This window comes from Alligator sinensis, unplaced genomic scaffold (genome assembly GCF_000455745.1).
Source record: "Alligator sinensis unplaced genomic scaffold, ASM45574v1 scaffold1469_1, whole genome shotgun sequence".
Classification (NCBI taxonomy): domain Eukaryota; kingdom Metazoa; phylum Chordata; order Crocodylia; family Alligatoridae; genus Alligator; species Alligator sinensis.
This window is the reverse complement of record NW_005842795.1, coordinates 273326-293310: the sequence shown is the minus strand read 5'-3', so window position 1 is coordinate 293310 and position 19985 is coordinate 273326. Positions and strand designations below refer to the sequence as shown.

The window sequence follows — 19985 nt, the reverse complement described above, 5'->3', positions numbered from 1 at the left end:
TCCTGCTACTCACCCGTTTGCATTATGTTTAGTGGTTTCAAAGATACCTAGTTACATTCTGTGTAACTTGTATTCTTGCACTATTAACCTTGACCCAGTCAAGCCCATCCATCATGTAATTTTTCCCCAGATGTAGGTTGACCCATAGCTTTTCTTATTCTTCACCTAGGTTGCCAGGGCTCAAGAATAAAATCTTTCTAAAACTAGCCAGCTTTATGGAAAGGGTGAATGAATGAAGCATGCCTTAGCTTGTGACAGAAATATCGTTCTTTTCTTCTGCATCAGGGATGCCCAGCTTATTTGGCACAGTGGGGCACATCTGGGCTGCAGAAATAAATGACCCACCTCCAATGGCAGAATGGTGTCTTGTCAGGCCAGCTTCTAGAGCTACTTTGTTGGCACAGCTCCAGAACCTAGGGGGTTCTGCTGCCTCTCACCACCTTCCTTTCCTCTGATGTTGATTTGAGTTACCAGCAACAACTGAAGACCCTGATTTCAGTGGTGGGCAAGGCAGTGGAGTGGTGAGCAACAGCATCTTTCACCTCCAGGTTCTGGAGCCATGCCAACAAGCCCTACTGGTTACAGTTTAACCCCTTGTGGGCTGCCACTTGGGCAGCCCTGTTCTAAATCATACATATACCCTTTTTATGCTATTTGGCTGTGGTGTGCCAAAGTGGATGTTCATGTAGACTGGTACAAAATGTTGCCTGTATGCAGAGACCTGGACTTAATGAACTGAGAGGTCCTTTCTGTTCCGACATTCCTATGACCTTCATCTTCTGTTACCTGACTGCTTTGCTTTTGAAGTTTATGGTGTTTAGGTGTCTCTTGATTTCACTACTTGATACTGCATTTAATCTGCAGAAAGGAATAAGTAGGTTTATCTTTGGTAGGGATTTGGAGTAGTATTGAAATTGTTTTACCTAGTTCCAAAACCTCCTTGGGTTGCTTCCTATAGATTTCTGTCTTTCTTTTACATTTTCTTTTCAGTTTCTTTTTTCAAACGTAAACTGCTACAATATTATGTGCATTATTTTTTATTTCTTAGACTTCTCAGGCAAAAATTCTTAACTTCTGATGCTTAAAGCACATATTATCCCCTTCCTTGTGCATCTGTACAAAGGAGAAAGAGGTCTTAAGGCACCAGCTTATTCTCTTGTGTTAGATACATGGATAATGGGAAAATGAGCAACTTCCACAGAACTCATGTGTTTTCCAGTAGCTGCAGGACAAGGAGAGGGCCAATTTGCAAATGGGGAGAAGTACAGTAAACCAGTTACTTCACAGTTTGGCAGGGGCAGCAGTCTAGCCACAGCTCAGTGCATCCTGCAAAACCTACCCAAGACATAAGGTAAATTAGCTTACACTGCCATTAGCTGACATTCCATTTTACCATGACTATATTGCTACCACTACCTAAGCCTGCTGGTTTAGGTTCTGCTACATGGTAGACAGTACCTTCAGTGGAGAAAGTACGTTTTGACTTCTGAGGTCTGTGCCATAGTAAGAGTTCCTTCCCTGAGATGCCTCCTTTGTTGTCATGCATACAGACTTCTAAGAACACATAAACCCTAATCCCTAAGCACTGGAACACATAAGACATTAAGTCAATTTGGGCTGTTAAGACTTTCTCCAGAATTCTATCTAGTTTGAAAAATGGTTTAACCAAATCAATTTAAACCTCATTGGAGCTTTAACCAGATAGATTAAGTTTATGTGTAGATTAAGTTTATAGGTATTGCAAGAGGCTTTTCCTTTCAGATATGAGAAAAGACATTTTATAGAACCACACTAAAAATGTGCTGCAGACTATCTAGATCAGTGGGGGCCAGCCTTTTCTGGCAGGTATACCACAAATTAAGCCCCATCCCCTCCTGAGTGTCACTGTAATTGCTTTCTCTTGCCCCTACTCTCTGCTCTGTGTTCCCTACCTAATTTGCTGCTCTGCTTTCTATTCCCTACCCTATCTGCCACTGTACTGTTCCCTGTTTTGTCTGCTGTTGTACTGCCTGCTCCCTTCCCAGTCTGCCATGTGCCACACACACAGGGTGCCTGTGCCACTTGTGTTGGAGGCTAGCCACCCCGATCTAGAAAATCTCATTCATAACCTGGCTCTGTAAGCAGCTCCTGGCCTTGCTGTTAAAGAAAACCATGTTGGAGCTCCTTAAACCTAGTTGCAGATATTACAGGTCTGATCTTGAAATTATACTGGGTGCGTCTACAAGAGACACTAGCTGTGCACTAGCACAGTAACGTGTAGGGCAAAACCCATGCTAATCCACTACTGCTCATTAACATCACTAAAAAGCTGTTTGCTGGCACTGTTGCGCAGTCGCACCAGTTACTGTGTATTGATGTAGTACTTGGTTATCCAAGTACTAAACTTAATGCACAGTAATTTCAGTGCATTTGTGAACATGTAGATGAACCACAGTGGTCTAAATTTGGATGTCCTGCTTGTTTTAAAGACCAAAGTGTGCGTGCATGCGTGTGTGTGTGTGTAAAACCCAATGAGTAAAAAGAGTTAGGGTCATTTTGGCACAGGCCTACAGCGTGACTCAGTGGCCCAACTGGTTTTAAAACTAAAAGACTTGATCACCCCAAAGCAATCCTTTATCTGAAATACATTAACCAACATGCATAACGAGTTGGTAGGTAGTTAAGTGTTATCCCCATTTTAGAGATGGAGAAACAGGCAAAGAATGTCAGAATTAGTATTACAATTCAGGAACTTCTGGCTCCCAGTTCTGTTCGTAGTCTGCTAAACCAGCACATATAAGGATGACTTCATGAGCCTCCCTAATAAGCAGAGATCAGCACAGCAGAAAACTGAAGGCTTTGAGAGTGCCTGTTCTTTTTAATAAATACTCTGATTAGTAGTTCTTCACAGTACCTTCTGAACTTTCAGTCTTGCAGTACTTCTTAGTGAAACTTTTGACTTTCTAAGGAATGTCACCATAAAACATGCCTCAAATTTATGTTTTCTTGCACTGTAATGGCATAGAGTGGTGCTGTGCATACTCTTGAGGTCTCAGTCTTAGTTGTGCTTCTTGGCTTGAACTCATCAATACACTGAGGCTTCCACTTTGCCTTATTTCTGGGATTCAGTGCCCATGGGGCAGGAGTGAGTGGGTGGAGGCAGTATAGATATGCCTTTCATTCTGCTTTTTCTTGCCCTTTTTTAGTTGAATTTGTTTCTAGGCAGGCAGTGGAAGCAAAATTGACCTTTGTTTTCATAATGCATTAGGAATGTGTGTAAAGTTAAGCTTGTTTGTAGATTACCTTTTCAACTATTGCAGTTCAAATTGGGAGGTCATTCCATTTCCTATTTTAATATGAATATATAATTTGCAATGAGCAGAAGGTTGACCTATAACATTGAACTCTATGAAATAAAAATAGTGGGTAATTAAATTCTAACATCCCAAAGCAAAAGATGTCATGTTACAATTGGAGATGACTTAGGAGTCCACAGAGTGACTTTTTAATTAGCCTTTTTATCCCAGTTTTCCCATTAAAAGATCCCAAGTGGAAAAAGGGATTTGAGCTGTATTACAGTTATAGAGATAAAAGAACACAAAAACTAAAATTTAGGGTTTACCATTTGCCTTTGTACTTTGCTCATGTGTGCTTTTTTTGTACGTGAAAGACCAAACTTTCACCATACCTTGAACTTCTTTTTTCCCTGGAAGTTTCAGGGTCCCAACTTAATTGAGAAACAAAGTTGGTAAGTTGGTTAACCATTTTACCCAATTTTTGCTTTGGTGGCTTTCTATATAATTGTCAAAATATCCCTCCATTATAGGGGGTTGGAAGAATCAATTTCTTCAACCTTTCTTGGTTGTGTTCTGTGAGCCAAATTCTGTCCTTGGATACACTAATCATGGAATAATTTGGGGCATGGGCGACTAGTGCCACCTTAGTCAGGGGGAGTATGTGCCCCTCCACCCCGGGACCAAGTGGCCATGGCGCTCCTGGAAGTGACCGCAGCGCTTCATCTGGTGCTCCCACTCCCTGGCCGGCACTCACGGGGGGGACCAGCCCTCCCGCCTGCCCCACCCCACCCATCACCTAAGCAGGGAGCATGGCTTGTCAGGGGGTGCATGTGCACCCCCGTGTACCCTCTATACGTTGCCACTGATTTGGGGGGGAAATGCTATGTAGAACTTTTTTTTCTGCTTTCCCTTTTCTTCTCCTATGGGATTTGTGTGCAATAATTATCTTCTCAGCAGTCTCCAGGAGTGTAATTGCCACAGTAGGGAAGTTGTATACATTTATAGCTATATTCCTGTAAATTGTACAGATTTATAGCTATATTCCATTGAATACTGTTTCTATAACATTAGAAATTACATCAATAAGCATTTTAATCAATTTCAGGAATCATAAAACTACTATAGAAGAAACTATTGGACTATCTGGTTACTCTTGCTCCCTCCACTCCCCCCAAAATATTGTGGACCTTAGTAAAGATTCAATAAAAACTTGATGGTCTAGACACAAATCTGTTACTGTTTGCTCACATGAAAGACCTGTCTTTTGGTGAAAATGTCTTATTTTTACATTAATATTTATTTATATGATGTCAAAGTAAATGTAGTGGAACTATTCCAAAGAAGCATTGTGCCAAGTTCTCCCTAATGCGATAAGTCTAGAAACTGACACCTAAGTTCAGACAGAAATTTTAACACCAATTAAAGTTGCTCTTTGGGATCAGATTATAATCATTCCAAAAAGCATAGTGTTATGTTTTTTTATCTAAAACTAAAAGGTTTTTCCTTTTCAGTTTTTCTCTTGTACCGCAAAAACACTTTATGCAAGCATGTTAACAACCACAATCTTACAACTCTTTCTCATGGTATGTTACACCACTTTCAAAATACTTGTGCACTTTTTCTCTCTTGCTCGTAACTTGTCTAATATTTTTTAATTTTGTCACAAAAATCTCTTAGTAGTTTTTAGAATTTAATCAATAGACTGATAGAAGGGAATATATTTTTGTGGACTGTGTAACGTTAAAAAAATGGCCCATGCAATAAAATACAACTTAATGAAGGTGTTTTATTTATTTGAGCAATCTGGTATATCAATAATAGTGTACTTGTTCACTGAAACTTAGTAGCGGTATTTTGAAGTTACCATATTTTACTTCAGGAAGGGAACTCCTGGATGTTGTTTTAGTCTTATGTAAGTTTAAAAATAAAAAACTCTATTAATCCAGATAGTGTTACTTTTGATGTAGTCTCAGGGTATGCAACATCAGAATCAGATCTGTCCTCTTAAAAAGTTGAGCATATATGAAGCTGTGCCTAGATTCCCTTGTGAAACATGCATTCTTACTGAACTGTGAAGAGGCATTCAATGATGCATAGACTCACCCTGTTCACTTGACTCTCAATAGAACTTTTTTCATTATATACCTTTATTTTTATAGTATACCTCCTATGAAATTGCCCTCTTCCACTCCCTGCTGTCACAGACGAACAAAACCCCATTAATCGTTGTATCTGGAGCTATAACCAGTATCTGTTGCCTTGACCTCACTGCTCCAGAACAAAGCCTAGAGCAGAAGCCATGTAACTCCTCACATGGGCATTTTGGATCCAAAGGCATTCATTGGTCCAGCCTACCCTATGCCTCCTAACGTGTGTTTCTCTCTTGGGCTGATAGGGGGAATCTCTGAGCAGCTGCACCACCTATAATTTATCCATACCCTGCCCTACTGCAACCCAAATACTGAGTGAAAATAAAGCTGAAAGCTTGGCATAGGCCATAGCCTCCGGCCATACCCTTTTAGAGTAATTAAGGCATATTTGACTTGGTGCCTGACCCATGTTTGGAGCCAAAGTATCACTAGTGTTAACTGAGAACTGTCTACAAAAAATGCCGGGCATTGTTTAGTCATGTATGAAGGGATATACAGTGACTGGAAAGGGGAATGGTATCTTTCAAGTTTCTACCTTTAAAATATTACATTCACAAATAGGTGAACTAGCAATTTATTTTATAATGTTAATCAGGACCTTAGAAATCTTTATTTGCTTGTAACCACATAGTGTAGAGAGACCTTTGTAAATATGGCAGCAAATCTCAGAACCATTTTTATTGCAGAACTCTGTCTGTCTCAGCTGCTGAAACCTGCTGTTTGAAGGGTATTAGAGCTGAACATCTAGTGACAGCACCTGGGTTATTTATCATTATGTATAACTCTGATAACTCTGCTACACTATATTTTATCATGCTGGATTTAAAAAAAAGATAATGTCAAAGGAAAGAGATTTGTATTAATGATAGATTGGAGATTTAGGTACTTCAAGTTCCCAGCCTTGCACTCCTTACTCGAGCAAAATTCCAAATAATCAGGGACTTTTCTCTGAGTGAGAGGTCTTCAAAGTAGCCAGATAGTTAATCAGTTATATACATATATTTCTCCTCTGCTTTGTTTTGTTATGTTTTTAAGATCACCTCTCCCTAAAGCCCTTTTTTCATACACAAATGAAACAAAAAAATGCAGTGAAGCAACCTTCCCTTGTACCGGTGTCTAGTTGGCAACAATCTGCCCTGACCTGAGACACGAGGCATTGTTAAGGGTATAACACATTTACATATTTTGCAATAAAACATCAGTTATTTGCATTACTGTGTCAAGTTTTATTTGATTCTTTCACCTAAAAATGACTCATTTTCCTTTCTTGTATTTTAAAAACCAACTACTCTAAGCTTGTTTGAGAATAATCAAAAATTGCCCATTTAGCTAGAAGTCATTTTCTTTTCAAAAGGCAAATGTTATTTAATCTTTCAGCTGTTCATTGTGCCATCATAAATACTTTCTTTTCAGCACAGTTGTGGGGACTGAAATGAGCCCACTAATTGCCTCCCATTTCGACTGACATGTGGTGGTTTAGTGGAAAGAGAACACAGCAGGGAGAAGGAAATAGGAGGCTGAGAAAATGAGAGCTAATTATTTTCACTGCCTCATGTCAGGCTCTGTGTCAGCCTTGTTTTTACAAACTGGAAGGTTTAGCACTAAATAAAACAAACTGGCGTCATGTTTTTATATACTGGCAGTGTCATGGAAGCAGCTGCACATCTCAAAGACAATATAATGCCTGCATTCGCATGGACACCATCTGACAGCCACTGTGAGCCACTACTAATGAGGATATCACAGTGGTGCCAAGTGAAAGGTGCTGAATTATGTATGATTCTTCATCAGTGCAGCAATAGTCCTGTACATCATTATGAGACATTGTTTTGCTGAAGAGATTAAAACATTCTTAGTTCCAGACCCTGCAACCTATACACGCTACAAGAGGTTATTAATGGAATTTTTAGGGAGAGTTTCTTGTGGATTTCTTTTTGGTTAAAAATATCTCATGGGACAAAGCAGTGGTGGGTCATGACACTATATATATAAAGAAGAGAAGCAAATTAACCATAATTGTGTTATCTTCCTTTAAATCCAGCATAATAAAATATAGTGTAGCAGGGTTATACATAATGATAAATAACCCAACTGCTATTACTAGATGTTCAACTCTCATGACTTTAAAACAGCAGGTTTCAGCAGCTGAGATAGATAATAGCTAAGAATGTAAAGGAGCTATTGGGGGCCTAGATCATCAACATGCTACTACTTTTAATACCAGCATGACCAGCATTTTTTCCCTATTTGTTTCATCTTGCATTACATCTGACGTTTTTCAATATCCAGTTGCCTGCTAGGATGCTGGTTCCATTTTTCCTTGAATCTTAAAAAATAAATAAATAAATAAGTTTATTGCAACCATTTATTTAAAAGCGAAGCCTAAATTTAGGCCTCCTTGAAGAATGAGATCACTCCCCAGAGTGTGTTTTAACTTATTATTTTGTGAGGTGTGTTTTGTTGCTTAAAGCTTAGTGCTGATGGTCTCCTTTTATTTCCTTTTCTTTTCACTGTTTGTTACTGATATTAAGATTTGTAGGTTTTCTGGGAATATAATGACCAAAATAAACAGAAGCTCTAATTTTTGAAATATTCTAATTTAGTAGCCTGGATCTTAGTAACTCTGGGTTGGAATACTCTTATTATGTGCTATTCTCTTCTATTCCTACAACCATTTTCAGGGATTGCTGATTTACTGGCTTGTTCTGAACGCAGTTCAGAGCGTATTTGCACTCAAAGTTGTAGTATTTATACCTCATAGATAAGCAACTGGCTGTTTCTGCATAATCTAAAACTTAAATTTGCTTTATTTATTGCAATCAAAACCAGAAGGAAAATGTTTTGGTTATGTGTATTTTTTAAAAACTCCTTTATGGAGGACATTGCATAAATATATTTAAGCTGAATATTTTTAATAAAAACATTTTTACAACATAAGTGAATTTTCCATTTTATCCTGACAGTGAATGTCATGTTCATCTAAGAAATCCTATGCCTTCAATTCACTAAAGAACTTTTGCACATGCTATAGCTCCACTGAATAAAGTAAACCTGTACCTAAGCATTTGGTTGAACAGAGTTGGATTAAGTGCATCTTTATATTCTTTGCTGCATCAAAACCAATTTGTTAATACAGAAAAGTATAGCAGTGGTGTTGTCTAACTTCTTTAAATATCAAAAGCAGGTGTTATTACCATCTGTCTAAACAAAATGGTTAGCATTCTTTTAAATAAAATACCTGTCCAGCTAAATCATCTCACTATATCCTGCAAGTATATTGTTCACAAAGCCAACCTATTTTTAGGAGTATTTTAAAAGATGAAATAGGAATAATTCTTGAATAGAATAAGATGGTTATTGTCCAGAGACCTTAGAGGGGAGATTTAGTGCCTTAACGCACTCTTTTAGCATCTCTGGCCTGTAGCACACAGTCCACATGTGGCAAAATGGTTCTTTCCAGACCAAATCAAAGAGCTTGTTCCAGTGGGCCTGATCCAGTATAGTGCTGAAGATACTGGGAGTTGACAGATTTATATTCTTACAAAATGATGGTAGATTTTTCTTTGGAACCAAGAGACAGGACACCCTCCATAATAATTCACATAATTTCTTAAAACAGCTTGGTTTGTCTGATTTGGTCTGGCTTTACTGATCCAGCACGAAATACTGATTTCCAAAGCAGAGGTATTCTGAAAGAAGATTCTTTAGTGCAAAGTAGAAAATAAAGTTATTTAAAGTGTTTTTGCAAAGAACTCTTCTTGCTAAAAGACTGACAACATTAAGTTGATATTATGTGAATGTATTATTTTACTTTCTAATTAAATGTCATTGGACATAAATAAATGACAGCAGCATGAATGCTACAACTGGGAAACCATGCTACCTGATCCCTGGCATCTCAGAGTGGCAGGGTAGGGAGCGTTTCTTGTATTTATGAAGTTCTGTGAAAAGTCTACTCACCATAAAACCATGGAGGATTTTATAGGTACAGTATGAAATGCATGGAATAAGAACAATATTGCAGGGAGTAAAAATTATATTAAATAAATGACTCATTCTGCTATTGCGTACGTGGATTGCAATAACATCTGAGTTCAGGGCCATGTTATGCTAAGCACTGTTAATTCATATTGTTTCCAATTGTTGGGGACTGACTCAGGTGGTCCCTTCCAGTCCTATGTTCTTACACAGTAGCAATCTAAAGAGACAAAGCAGGAAGACAGGACGCTTGTGATCCCAAACCACAACATTTTATGTTACCTGCTTTTAGTTAAGTGAGGCACAGAAGTATCCAAAAGGATATTTAAGTGCCCATCACCTATGTAAATGCCTAAATCAATGGGAGGTTAGGTGCCTAATAACATTTTTTTGGTTCTGGCCCTGAATTACTTACCTAGGGCATATATATGAAGCTTGTTGCAGAGATGGCAATTGAATTCAAACTCCTATGTCTAAGTCCAATATCACAACCATAAAATATATATATTTCCCCCTGCTCTGCTAGTCATTGTGGTGTTGCTTAAATTAACTCTCACGTCAACCATGTTTGTAAAATACAGAAACAGATGGACATTTAGGGCCATATGCTTGCATAAGCAGCTTTTGCTGCTACTGTGCTGAGGTTCCAAAATTATTAAAGTCTGGATTTCTTTTAAGTTACAATTTCTCATTCAGTGTGCGAGTGAAAGTTTTGAGACTTTTGAGGGCTCAGCACCTACTCTGCATATGAGTAATGTATGTGCACTCAGAAGCAGATGCCTGCATGCACAAATAGATGCTTTTTATGCACCTATCCATCTGTTTGTGCACATAAATGCTTGTGCAAGAATTTGCTCTACATGCCCTTCTGTCTCCATTCACACTTCTGCATACCTTGAACATGATGGACATGAGAATTATTTCAAGCCAGTAATAACACTAATGAAAGAGCATCTTCCAGCCAAGGATCTGAAAGTACTTGGCAAACAATAGATTAGATCCTGCCAAAGTCATGTGCAACACTCCTGGTTCTAAGTGCTGCCACAGGTCATGTGGCAATTTAGCATCAGAGCCGCAAGGCCAGATAAGAGACTGGGTTTTAAAAAGATCTCAAAGTTGTAAATGAAGAAGCCAGTTTTTATACATGATCAGTATTCAGCAAGTCCCACTGAGAACCATAGAAGCTGTTGGGCACTCAGATGTCCCTTGTGTCCTGATTCCCATTCTCTCTGCTGTATCCACTTATCAGTAAAAAAACTCAAATAAACTCTTCTATCTGTCAATTAAAAGTCCCCTAGATGAGGTCAGTGGGTATAATGAAATCACGGGCTTAACTCTAAGCCTATAAGTGTTCTGCTGGATCAGGCTCAGAGTAGTCTGCGCTTTGTAGGAGGCAAAAGACTCGGTCTTTTGACCTCAATTTAACCCAAAGGACTGTTTAAGCATGCACTGAAGTACTTTGCAAGATAAGAGCTGTTATTTGATAATAAATGCTGAAATTTCTCTTCAGCAACTCCAGGTGAAAATAGCAGGAATTGAGGGTACTCAGTATTTTGGGTATGTGGGGTATAATACTTAGTCTGTGGCCTCTTTATTTGAGTAGTAGTCTTAACAGCATTTTTCAGACCCTATGATCATTTATTCTTAGATTCACTAGGAAGAAATCCTTGGGGCTTGCTGGCCCTATCAGCTTTATTCCCAGTTAATTTAGCTTCTTACTGTTGCCCGGTTATTCTGCCTCTACTTGCTTTTGGAAACCACTCAATCCTGCTTCTGAAACAGTATTTACCTGTGAAAGAATGTATACTTACACTGTCTTCCTTCGTACTTTAGAATAAATCATACCATTTCAGAAAACAGAACATGGTATCAACATAACAACTGTTTCTTGGATGAAAGCTAATAGGAGTGCTGCTAAGAGAATCAAAGGTTTTCCTTTTGGATACTTTTCTCCTAAAAAGGAATGTAGTAAGAATATATTCCAAAACTCTGATAGTTTTAATACATATAGGACTTTGCTGATTTGGGGGGTTTCTCCCCCTTTGCATTCTAAAATTTATCCTCTTTTATGACTAGGACTGCAAATGGAAAATGTACATGGAGATGGATGGGGATGAAATTGCAATAACCTACATAAAAGATGTGACATTCAACACTAACCTACCTGATGCAGAGAGTTTAAAGATGACAAAGGTAGGGTTCTATTTACAGGCTTACATCTTTCATGAGTTCATAGAACTCAAACAAAGACATTAAAATACCACAGCAGTAGACTTTTGTGCTTGTGGAAGTTCAGTCTCTTGACACCTTTTTTAAAAAAATGCACATTTTAAAGCAGATTTGTATCATAATAGCTTTTTTTACAATTCACTTTTAAGCTAAGGATCATGTTAATGGTAATGTGATGTGAAAAGAAAATGTTTTAAAAATATTTTCTATCTCAATTTAATTTTTTCTGTATTTATATTTTTTAAAGAAAGAAAAAATACAGGCGATGAAATTGTTGCAGTTAATGAAGTTTTCAAATGATAGTTGTATTTTTCCAAAACTTTGACTTGGTTAGAAATTTTGGCTCTCGTAATAGAAGCTTAAAGAAAAACGTTACTACCAACATCAGAGTTCAGCGCAAAATAAGGAACTTTGATTCCAAAAAGACATCAGTACTGAATTCAGCAGATAATGCATAGAAGAGTCACAGTAAGGATCAATAACGGCCTTTAACTTCAGTGTTCTTCCTCAACACCTATTAGGATTGTACAAAGACAAAGTTTTATTATGAAAATGGGGGAGAGTGGCAAAAAAATGAAGTTGATAGTGAGATACATTCCACATTAGAATTCAGCAAGGTGGCAATAAATTATTGAACATTTTCAACTTGAGGCCATTGGACAGTTTTACCTGCTCCCAGAATCTGCCCCTTAGTACTGTATGGACAGTATCTTGGCAGGAGATGGGATTTTGTTAATAGGCAGGATGTTCTTTCTCTTGCTAATATCATTGTTTTAATTAATGCACCCTACCATGACTATTTTGCCAGGGCAACACTACACACTTCTAAATGAAGAAATGTACAACCTTCTGATGGCTAACCCAGACTGCCCCTCTAATGTGTCCTGATGGAAAAAGTCTCATGAATGTCTTTAACTACACATTCCTTCCAAACTCTGCCTTCACTGATATTTCATATAAGGAACAACTGCCTGATCCAGGCCCTCAGAGGGGAAAATAAAAGGAAATAATGTAACAAAATGTGGTGTTACTATGAAGGGCTTACTACACAGAATTCCCCATTCCAATTCATACTTATTTTGTTGTTCTTGTCACCTAGCCCTGGAGCTCTGGAACTTTTAGTGTTATGATTTGTTTCTTTTGCATTTTCTGTCTTAAGACACATTTTTGCATTTAATTTCTTGGGGCTTTGATCTTTGCATACTTTTTTGTTAAAATGTTATCAGTAGTAAAATTAAATTAAAAGATAACCAGGTACAGTAACCTTAAGATTTGACACACTTTCACATCTGGAAGAGAATGTCTTCAGGCATCTTAAGTATTTTTTCTTGTTCTTGTTGGTTGTTAAAACTTTGCCACCAAAAACATTTTTAATAAACTCAATGTTCTTTTTTGCTCCTCTTTGAAAGCAAATATCTAAGGATACCATTTTCAGCATACTCATATTACTGCTAATTGCCACAATGAATGTGCTGTGCAAACAGGGGAGCAGACAATTCTGAATTCTATTGATTTAATTCCCATAAAATATAAGGAAAATATTACTTTGTCACATGGACAAAGAAAAAAAATCTGTAAGGAAAGACTTTTTTTTTAAGTTTTAGCAGTGTATTTCAAGGAATAATAAAGAATAAAACAGACAAATTAATAAACTCTAATATTATATTGTTGTTTTTTTTCCAGCCACCATTTGTAATGGAGAAATGGATTGTGGGAATAGAAAAAAAACAAAATATAGAATATATCATTACATATGAGGTAACTTATCCAAGTTAAAACTTTCAATATATTTTCCATAGAGCTACCAGTAGCATGCATTGACTGTACCATGTACTGCCATCAAGGCCCAACATTGTAATTCATTAAAAAATCTCAAGTTCTGATGAAAATGTGAATAATGTTTGCAGAGCTTGGGTGCTGAGACTCCTGACTGGGGCAACAATCTTCCTAAAGTAAGAAAATTCCTTTTACTTGAAGGAATGGTCAGTTTTGTAGTTGTTAGTTGAAGAAACCATGTTTCTTACCTTTTTACTGGTGAAGTGCTAATTAGCAGAGCTGAGAAATAACAGGAGGAGGAAGAGATGCTATGAGAAATGAAAAGAAACATAAAATACAATCTGGAGACAATTTAGCAATGTTTAATGTGACAGAAATTAGCCTTTATATAAAAAGGTTTTGGTTACTTACAAAAGTGCTTTATAAAAACCAGCTTCACACTGAGGCCAATAATTGAAATTCAGCTCTGTCCTGAGGTATGGATTCAAGCAGTGAATAGGAAAATTCTGGACCTTGTTTGCTTGCCTCAGAAGTGAAGAACAGTGGTTTTCTCTTGCAGGAAGAATAACCCCAGGTTCCTTTCAGCCTGTAGTTCCTCACAGGAGTCACAGGGACTGACTGTAGGATTAAAGAACTTGCTATGGTAGAAAAGTTACCATGAGGGGAACCCCTGCAAAAATATCTGCCTAGTGCTTAGCTCTTTCAGCAAGAGGCTATTTACTTGATGTACAACTTGATTTGGCCATTAGTAAAATATATATGTTGTAAAATCCTTGCCCTTGTGCAATATGGAAACCGAAAGAGCAATGCATCATAACACTTTGGACACAGTCAGAATGCTGTTATTCCAAATCCTCTGAATTCTAAAACTATGGGAGATCCCATTGGATGCTTTTGGTAAACAAATCCCTTATACAAATTGACAGGGCATATATTAACCTCAAAACATTTTTGCCAATGTCAGTACTCTTGACTTCCTTCCTATTACCTATGGCACAGTCTAGGTGCTTTTGGTTTTGTTTTCCTGAGGTGCTTTTAGGCTCTGGTGTGTGAAAAGGCTAGCGTGGACAGTTTTTAAGACTCTGGATAAGTGGCCCCTCCGGTTTATATTCCTTTGTTTCAAATTAGTATTGGAAATTCCTTGACTTGGCATGTTATTTGGATAGAGTCCCACCCAGTCACCATGTTCTGTTCTTTCTTGAACAGAGTGATGTTAGAACCCCCAAAATCACACGACACATCCAAGCAATTCAGTGGAGCAAAATAAAAGCACAGGATGAAGTGAAGTCAATACAGCTTGTGATACAGACTTCTCTCCCAAACTCAGAGGGCAAGCCACGAAGCAGGTCCAACTCAAGTAAGTCAGTATGGTTGAACTATGTTATTTTTACTACCAAAATGAATAGCAAAAACTAAATTAAATTCTCTCTATCTTAGCAAGATGCGCCCATTCCAGGGATCTGGGGTAGCTGTAATGTCCTGATAAGGCCAGGGGCAGCCTAGCAGAACTTTTACATGCCAATATAATATGGGAGAGAAAAAAAGTTAAAATGCCAGGTAGCAATGTGATAAATAGCCCAGCCTGTGTACAGGGGATTACTGCTGCAGTAGATGAAATTTGATTCTATAAATCATGGTTTTCAACCTTTTTTCATTTGTGGACCCCTAAGAAATTTTGAATGGAGATGTGGACCCCTTTGAATTGTAAGTGTGGGAATTCACATACTTTTGATTGATCATTGTCATTTTTCATGGACCCCCTTAGACATCATCATGGACACCCCCCCAGGGGTCATTTATCCAGACCCCAGGTTGTAAACCACTGCTAAAGATATTTTTTAGCCAGTGAAATCAACTATGCTGCATACTGTACGCATTTGGAACTTAACAGCACAAGTAGTGGTAAAACTGAGATTCTCCTGCTCCAGAATCACAGCTGCCTCCCATCTGTGTTAAAGGAGACTTTCCACTTAACTATCAGCATTGAAGGACCCCAAAAAACAGCTGAGCTCTTGTGATGGATGAAGGAAAAGATGCTAGTATGTGTATATACATGCTCGCTTTCACTCTCTCTTGGTCTTCCACGTTCATAGTAAGATTTTATTTGCAGTTTACCTTTAAACTAAACCACCAGTGGTGAAGTTCAGTGGTAATCAAGGGCTAGACAGGCTATTGATACTCCTGAAGATGTTTTCTTCCATTTGCCCAGTCTTCCTCTTCTTTCGGTTGTCTGAGCTGCTTTCTCGCATACATTTGCTTTTTTTGTCTTCCTAGTAAGCCTTTCCCAGCTGGAACTCATATTGTATCTCAAGGCACATTAGTGGAGTTTGCACCTATGCATCACTGGACAGATCAAGCTCCCTCCTCTGGGTTCCCAGATTGTGTAGCCAACCTTGTTTCCATAGCACAGGGGAGGAAAGCCACACACACAAATCCCTGGCACAGCTCAGCTTGGCAGGGACTGCTCCAGAACCCATGTACATGGTAGATGGGCAGGGTCCAAGGAACCAATGGTGCAGAGATCTACCAGTTCTTGCTCAAAGCTACTTCAGGTACAGGGTTGAAAGAAACTATATCAAATGGCTTAGAAGATGTCATTTACCCTGTCTTCCCCCTCTATCTTTCCAGTGCTTAGCCCAGTAATCAATATGTGATGAGCAAGCATTTCTCTTGTCTCCATATGCTGATAAACTGCCTCTCAGCCAGTAAGAAGGTGGGGAGCCAGCTGTGAAAGGATCTTCCCATTTCTTCCCTCTACTCCAGCTGTCCTAAGGGAAGGAGACCTAAAGGAAAGCTCAATCTTCACCTGGCTTCTAGAAGCCATTGCTCTCAGTAGCTTTTATCCAGGCTTCCTCTCTTTGCACTGCACAAGGGGGCAGGAGTGCTCTAGTTAGCTCGTTCCTTTTGCCTCATACCCCTACCACACTTCACCTCTCTCCCTTTGGGTCTAGAGGCAGAGGCAGGTCCCAACATCAGGAATATTGTTCTGCATTCATTTCTGTGCCTGTTTATTAGGTATCTGGTGGTATCTCAAAGGAGGGGAGCGGGGGGGCAGAAAGGGGGATGATAAGTATGCATAAGGGCCATGAGCACTGAGCTGCTTGCAGAGCCATGAAGAGGCCCAATATGTGCATCCTTGCGCTGATAGATAATTGCTTCACTTTGTAAACTGAGCAGCCTAGCAAGTCCATAGGTGTGACTAAATATCAGCAGTGCTGTAGGGAAGAATGCAAGTTTGCATAAAACTTTCAACACACCCCAACTTGTACTCTCAGGGCCAGCCTGTACTTGCAATAACCAGCATCAAAATCATTTTGTGCAATGTTTGTTAGAGTTCTTGAGGTTCAGCTTAGTGAACATGACAAATTCAACAGGCTCTGAACTGAAATTACTAGTATTACATTGGTAAGACTTCCTCCATCCTTGATTTAACCTTGATCTACCAGAACTTTGCCTGAAAACCTGCCCTTCACCCAAACTAACATTTTTACACAGATCTACACAGTCAGCAAAAAAAATAGTCTAAGTAAAAGGGGCCCCTTTAGTACAGGCTTTGCTCAATGTTTGCATTTGGTGAACTATGTTTTTGAATGCCAATTCTATTGTGGGCTCGTGTTTAAAAGTATTTTTCAATCGAAGTGACAGACAGCAGATACCAATATACCAGAAAGACTGGATTACTAGTATAACACTATAATGTCTGGCCTCTTTAATTTCATAAACAAACTCCACTGTCTGTATTGTGTACTGTACTGTATAATAATTCAAGCTTTTCCTTCCCTGCTGTGACCTTTGCCTCCTTTTCTTCCCTTTCCTTTTCTTCTATATCCTGTCACATGTTGTCATTTGCAAGACTGTACGATATCGTGTTTGTCCCAGGATCCTGCAGATGTACAGTTCCACTATGCTGCTTCAAGTCCCTTCACATATGCAGGATAAAATTTGCTGATGCTTTTTCCCAGGACATGGCTATGTGCATCTGTAAAGTTGCACTTTCTCCTGGGACAAGCAGGCCAAGGTGTGTGCTTTTGCTGGAAGAGAGCAGCAAAGCAGCTAGGAAGGGCATCATATACAAATGCAGTATTTGTTTTCATCCAGGTCAAACCTTGGGACAAAAAGACCTGCATCAAATGAGACATCTAGGGCACAGACAAAAATGACATTTTTTGCCGGATCTGGCCACAGAAAGCAGTCTATAGCCATAACCAAACACAAGTGCATGGCTACAGACCACTTAAAAATGGCCAATTGGGTGAAAATCTGAACCCTCATTGCATAAGGGTTCAGATGAAGATGTTTCAAAACATAGCATCTTGTGTAACTTGTGTCTGAACTGCCTGCCAGCCTCCAAGCTGATTTCAGAATGGGAGGTGGGAAAGGCAGTGGAGGAAGTTCATTTTTTTCAGCCTCGGGGGGGGGGGGCTTCAATTCACCCTCTAGCACTGGCTGGGGAGCCCCTAGAATGAGCTCCCTCTGCTCCCTTTCCCCCCCTCATTCTGAAAACAGGACAGCTGGCAGGGAGGAGGGGCCATTGCTAGGAGAAACTGGCTGCAGGCTCCCAGCCAGCAGCTAGATTCCTCTCCCCCCTAGAACCAGCAATGAACTTTTGTTTGGTCTGGGAGATTGTTATAACTCAGACTGCTTCCTGCAAAGTGTTCTCAGTTACAGCAGGGAGCTGTACTTCTGTCTGCACCCCTATATACAGCCTATGGTTCTTCAGGACAGAGGCTTTTTTTATATCCCTGTAACTGCCATCCTGATTGGGCCCTTTAAGCTCTACTATGCTATAGTATAAATAATACATAGTAGGAACACGAGTAATAATATAATGATTGGTCATATTGCACACAAACATGCTGTATCATGTCATGCCTGCTGATCCATAGCAATAGATTTGTCCTGCTCTGCTGGGAGATGAGATGTTCGAAGGCTGTTTCTGAGGAAGTCCAATACAGTCTCTCATCCCCACAGACTCTCCCCAGAAGTTCTTGCCTCCATAAAAGGATGATCTAGACTGCAGTCACAGCTGGAGCAAGGGAGCTAGAGCTCTATTAAAATCAACTGGTGTTTAGATGCCTGAATAGGAATTATGTGCCTAAATATCTTTGTAGATGAGGTCCCTAGTTACAAAATAATGATCCCCACACTCAGTTGCCATACAGCTCTCTTTAGAAATGCAAGTGAGACCTTAAACATGATCTGTAAAAGCCTGTCTTCACCATGGAGTTAACATGGATGATCTGGAGAGCAACTAGGTTAGTACAGGTGAGCTATGTACACCCACAGTGCAAGATATTGCATGAGTTGCTGTATCCTAGCCAGTGTTGTACTCACTCATGTCCAGGGATCCTGTTTAAAAATGCAAATTCTCTGATTAAAACCCCCCAAATCCACCTTTTTCTGTGATTAAAATTAAATGCTACTATATATATATAGGTATCCGCTGAACACACAGTTTTATTGATATATTTACAAATTTAAAGCAGTTTGGAAGCTTATTAGTGTCTCAATCACTATAATAAAATAAATTCTAAATACCTGTAAATTTTTACGTTGATTTTGGATATTTTATCATGGAAAATCAGAGCATCCCCTGCCCCTTTCATTCACCAGGATGCCGGTCCAGCTGTGGCTGCCTCCCCCCACTGCTTTGTGGTCCTGAGCAGCCCTGATATGCTGATGCTCTGCCCATGCTATTGCCCCTCACTCCTGACCCACAGCCCCCCGGCCCTGCTAATGCCCCTCCCTTAGGACCCACAGCACCCCAGCCCGACCTGTGCCCCTCATTCTTGACTCTCAGCCCCTGGCCCTGCCAGTGCCCCTTACTCCCAACCCACAGCCCTGCAGGTGTCCCTCACTCCCGACCCACAGCCCCCTGGCCTGGCTGGTGCCCCTCACTCCTGACCCCCACAGGCAGCATGGCTTGAGCAGAGCACATGGCGGGGGCAGCTGTGAGCCAGCGGCTGCAGGCTCAAGGCTCCCCACCTTCTGCCCTCCCCCTGGGGCCTCCACAGCCCAGCGGGTGGGACCCAGCACAGCAGGGCAGAGCCAGGCGAGGAGGTTTGGTGCTACCAGCAGAAGCCTTGTGTCACCATGGCAAAGCGCCCCCTGCCCACCTAGCAGCAGCGGGTGCACAACTCCGTGCCACCACTCCTGCTACTGCCAGGTGGGCAGAGGGCACCTTGCCATGGTGGAGCAGGGCTCCCAGCAACAGCACTGAGCCTTCCTACCCCACCCTCTGCTGCACCAGGTCCTGCCCACTGGGCCAGGCACCAGGTCAACTGCATGCATTCCTAAGGGGACTTTCGGGCACCAGGTCAACCCAATGCATTCCTATGGGGGCTTCCGGGGACAATGTCAACCCCATGCAAGCCAATGGGGAATTTTGGGCACCAGGTCAGCCCCTTGCAAGCCTATGAGCGCTTCCACGCACAATGTCAACCCCATGCAAGCCTATGGGGACTTTCGGGCCCCAGGTCAACCTCATGCCAACCTCCCCAGGGGGAGGGCAGAAGGTGGGGAGCCCTGAGCCTGCAATGGGCAGCCGGCATCTGCCCCTGCCCCACGTACAAATCTG

The 19985-nt window shown here is 40.2% G+C and overlaps 1 protein-coding gene across 1 annotated transcript in view; it reads left to right on the top strand.

The window, feature by feature from the left end:
- The window catches only part of MAP3K20 (mitogen-activated protein kinase kinase kinase 20), a 125672-nt gene that overhangs the window by 98479 nt on the left and 7208 nt on the right, over positions 1-19985 (top strand). Inside the window, exons 17-19 of the mRNA XM_006035072.2 lie at positions 11480-11596; positions 13316-13390; positions 14615-14765. Of these exons, the coding sequence (XP_006035134.1) occupies positions 11480-11596; positions 13316-13390; positions 14615-14765 (343 nt within the window). The remainder of the gene's footprint in view (positions 1-11479; positions 11597-13315; positions 13391-14614; positions 14766-19985) is intronic.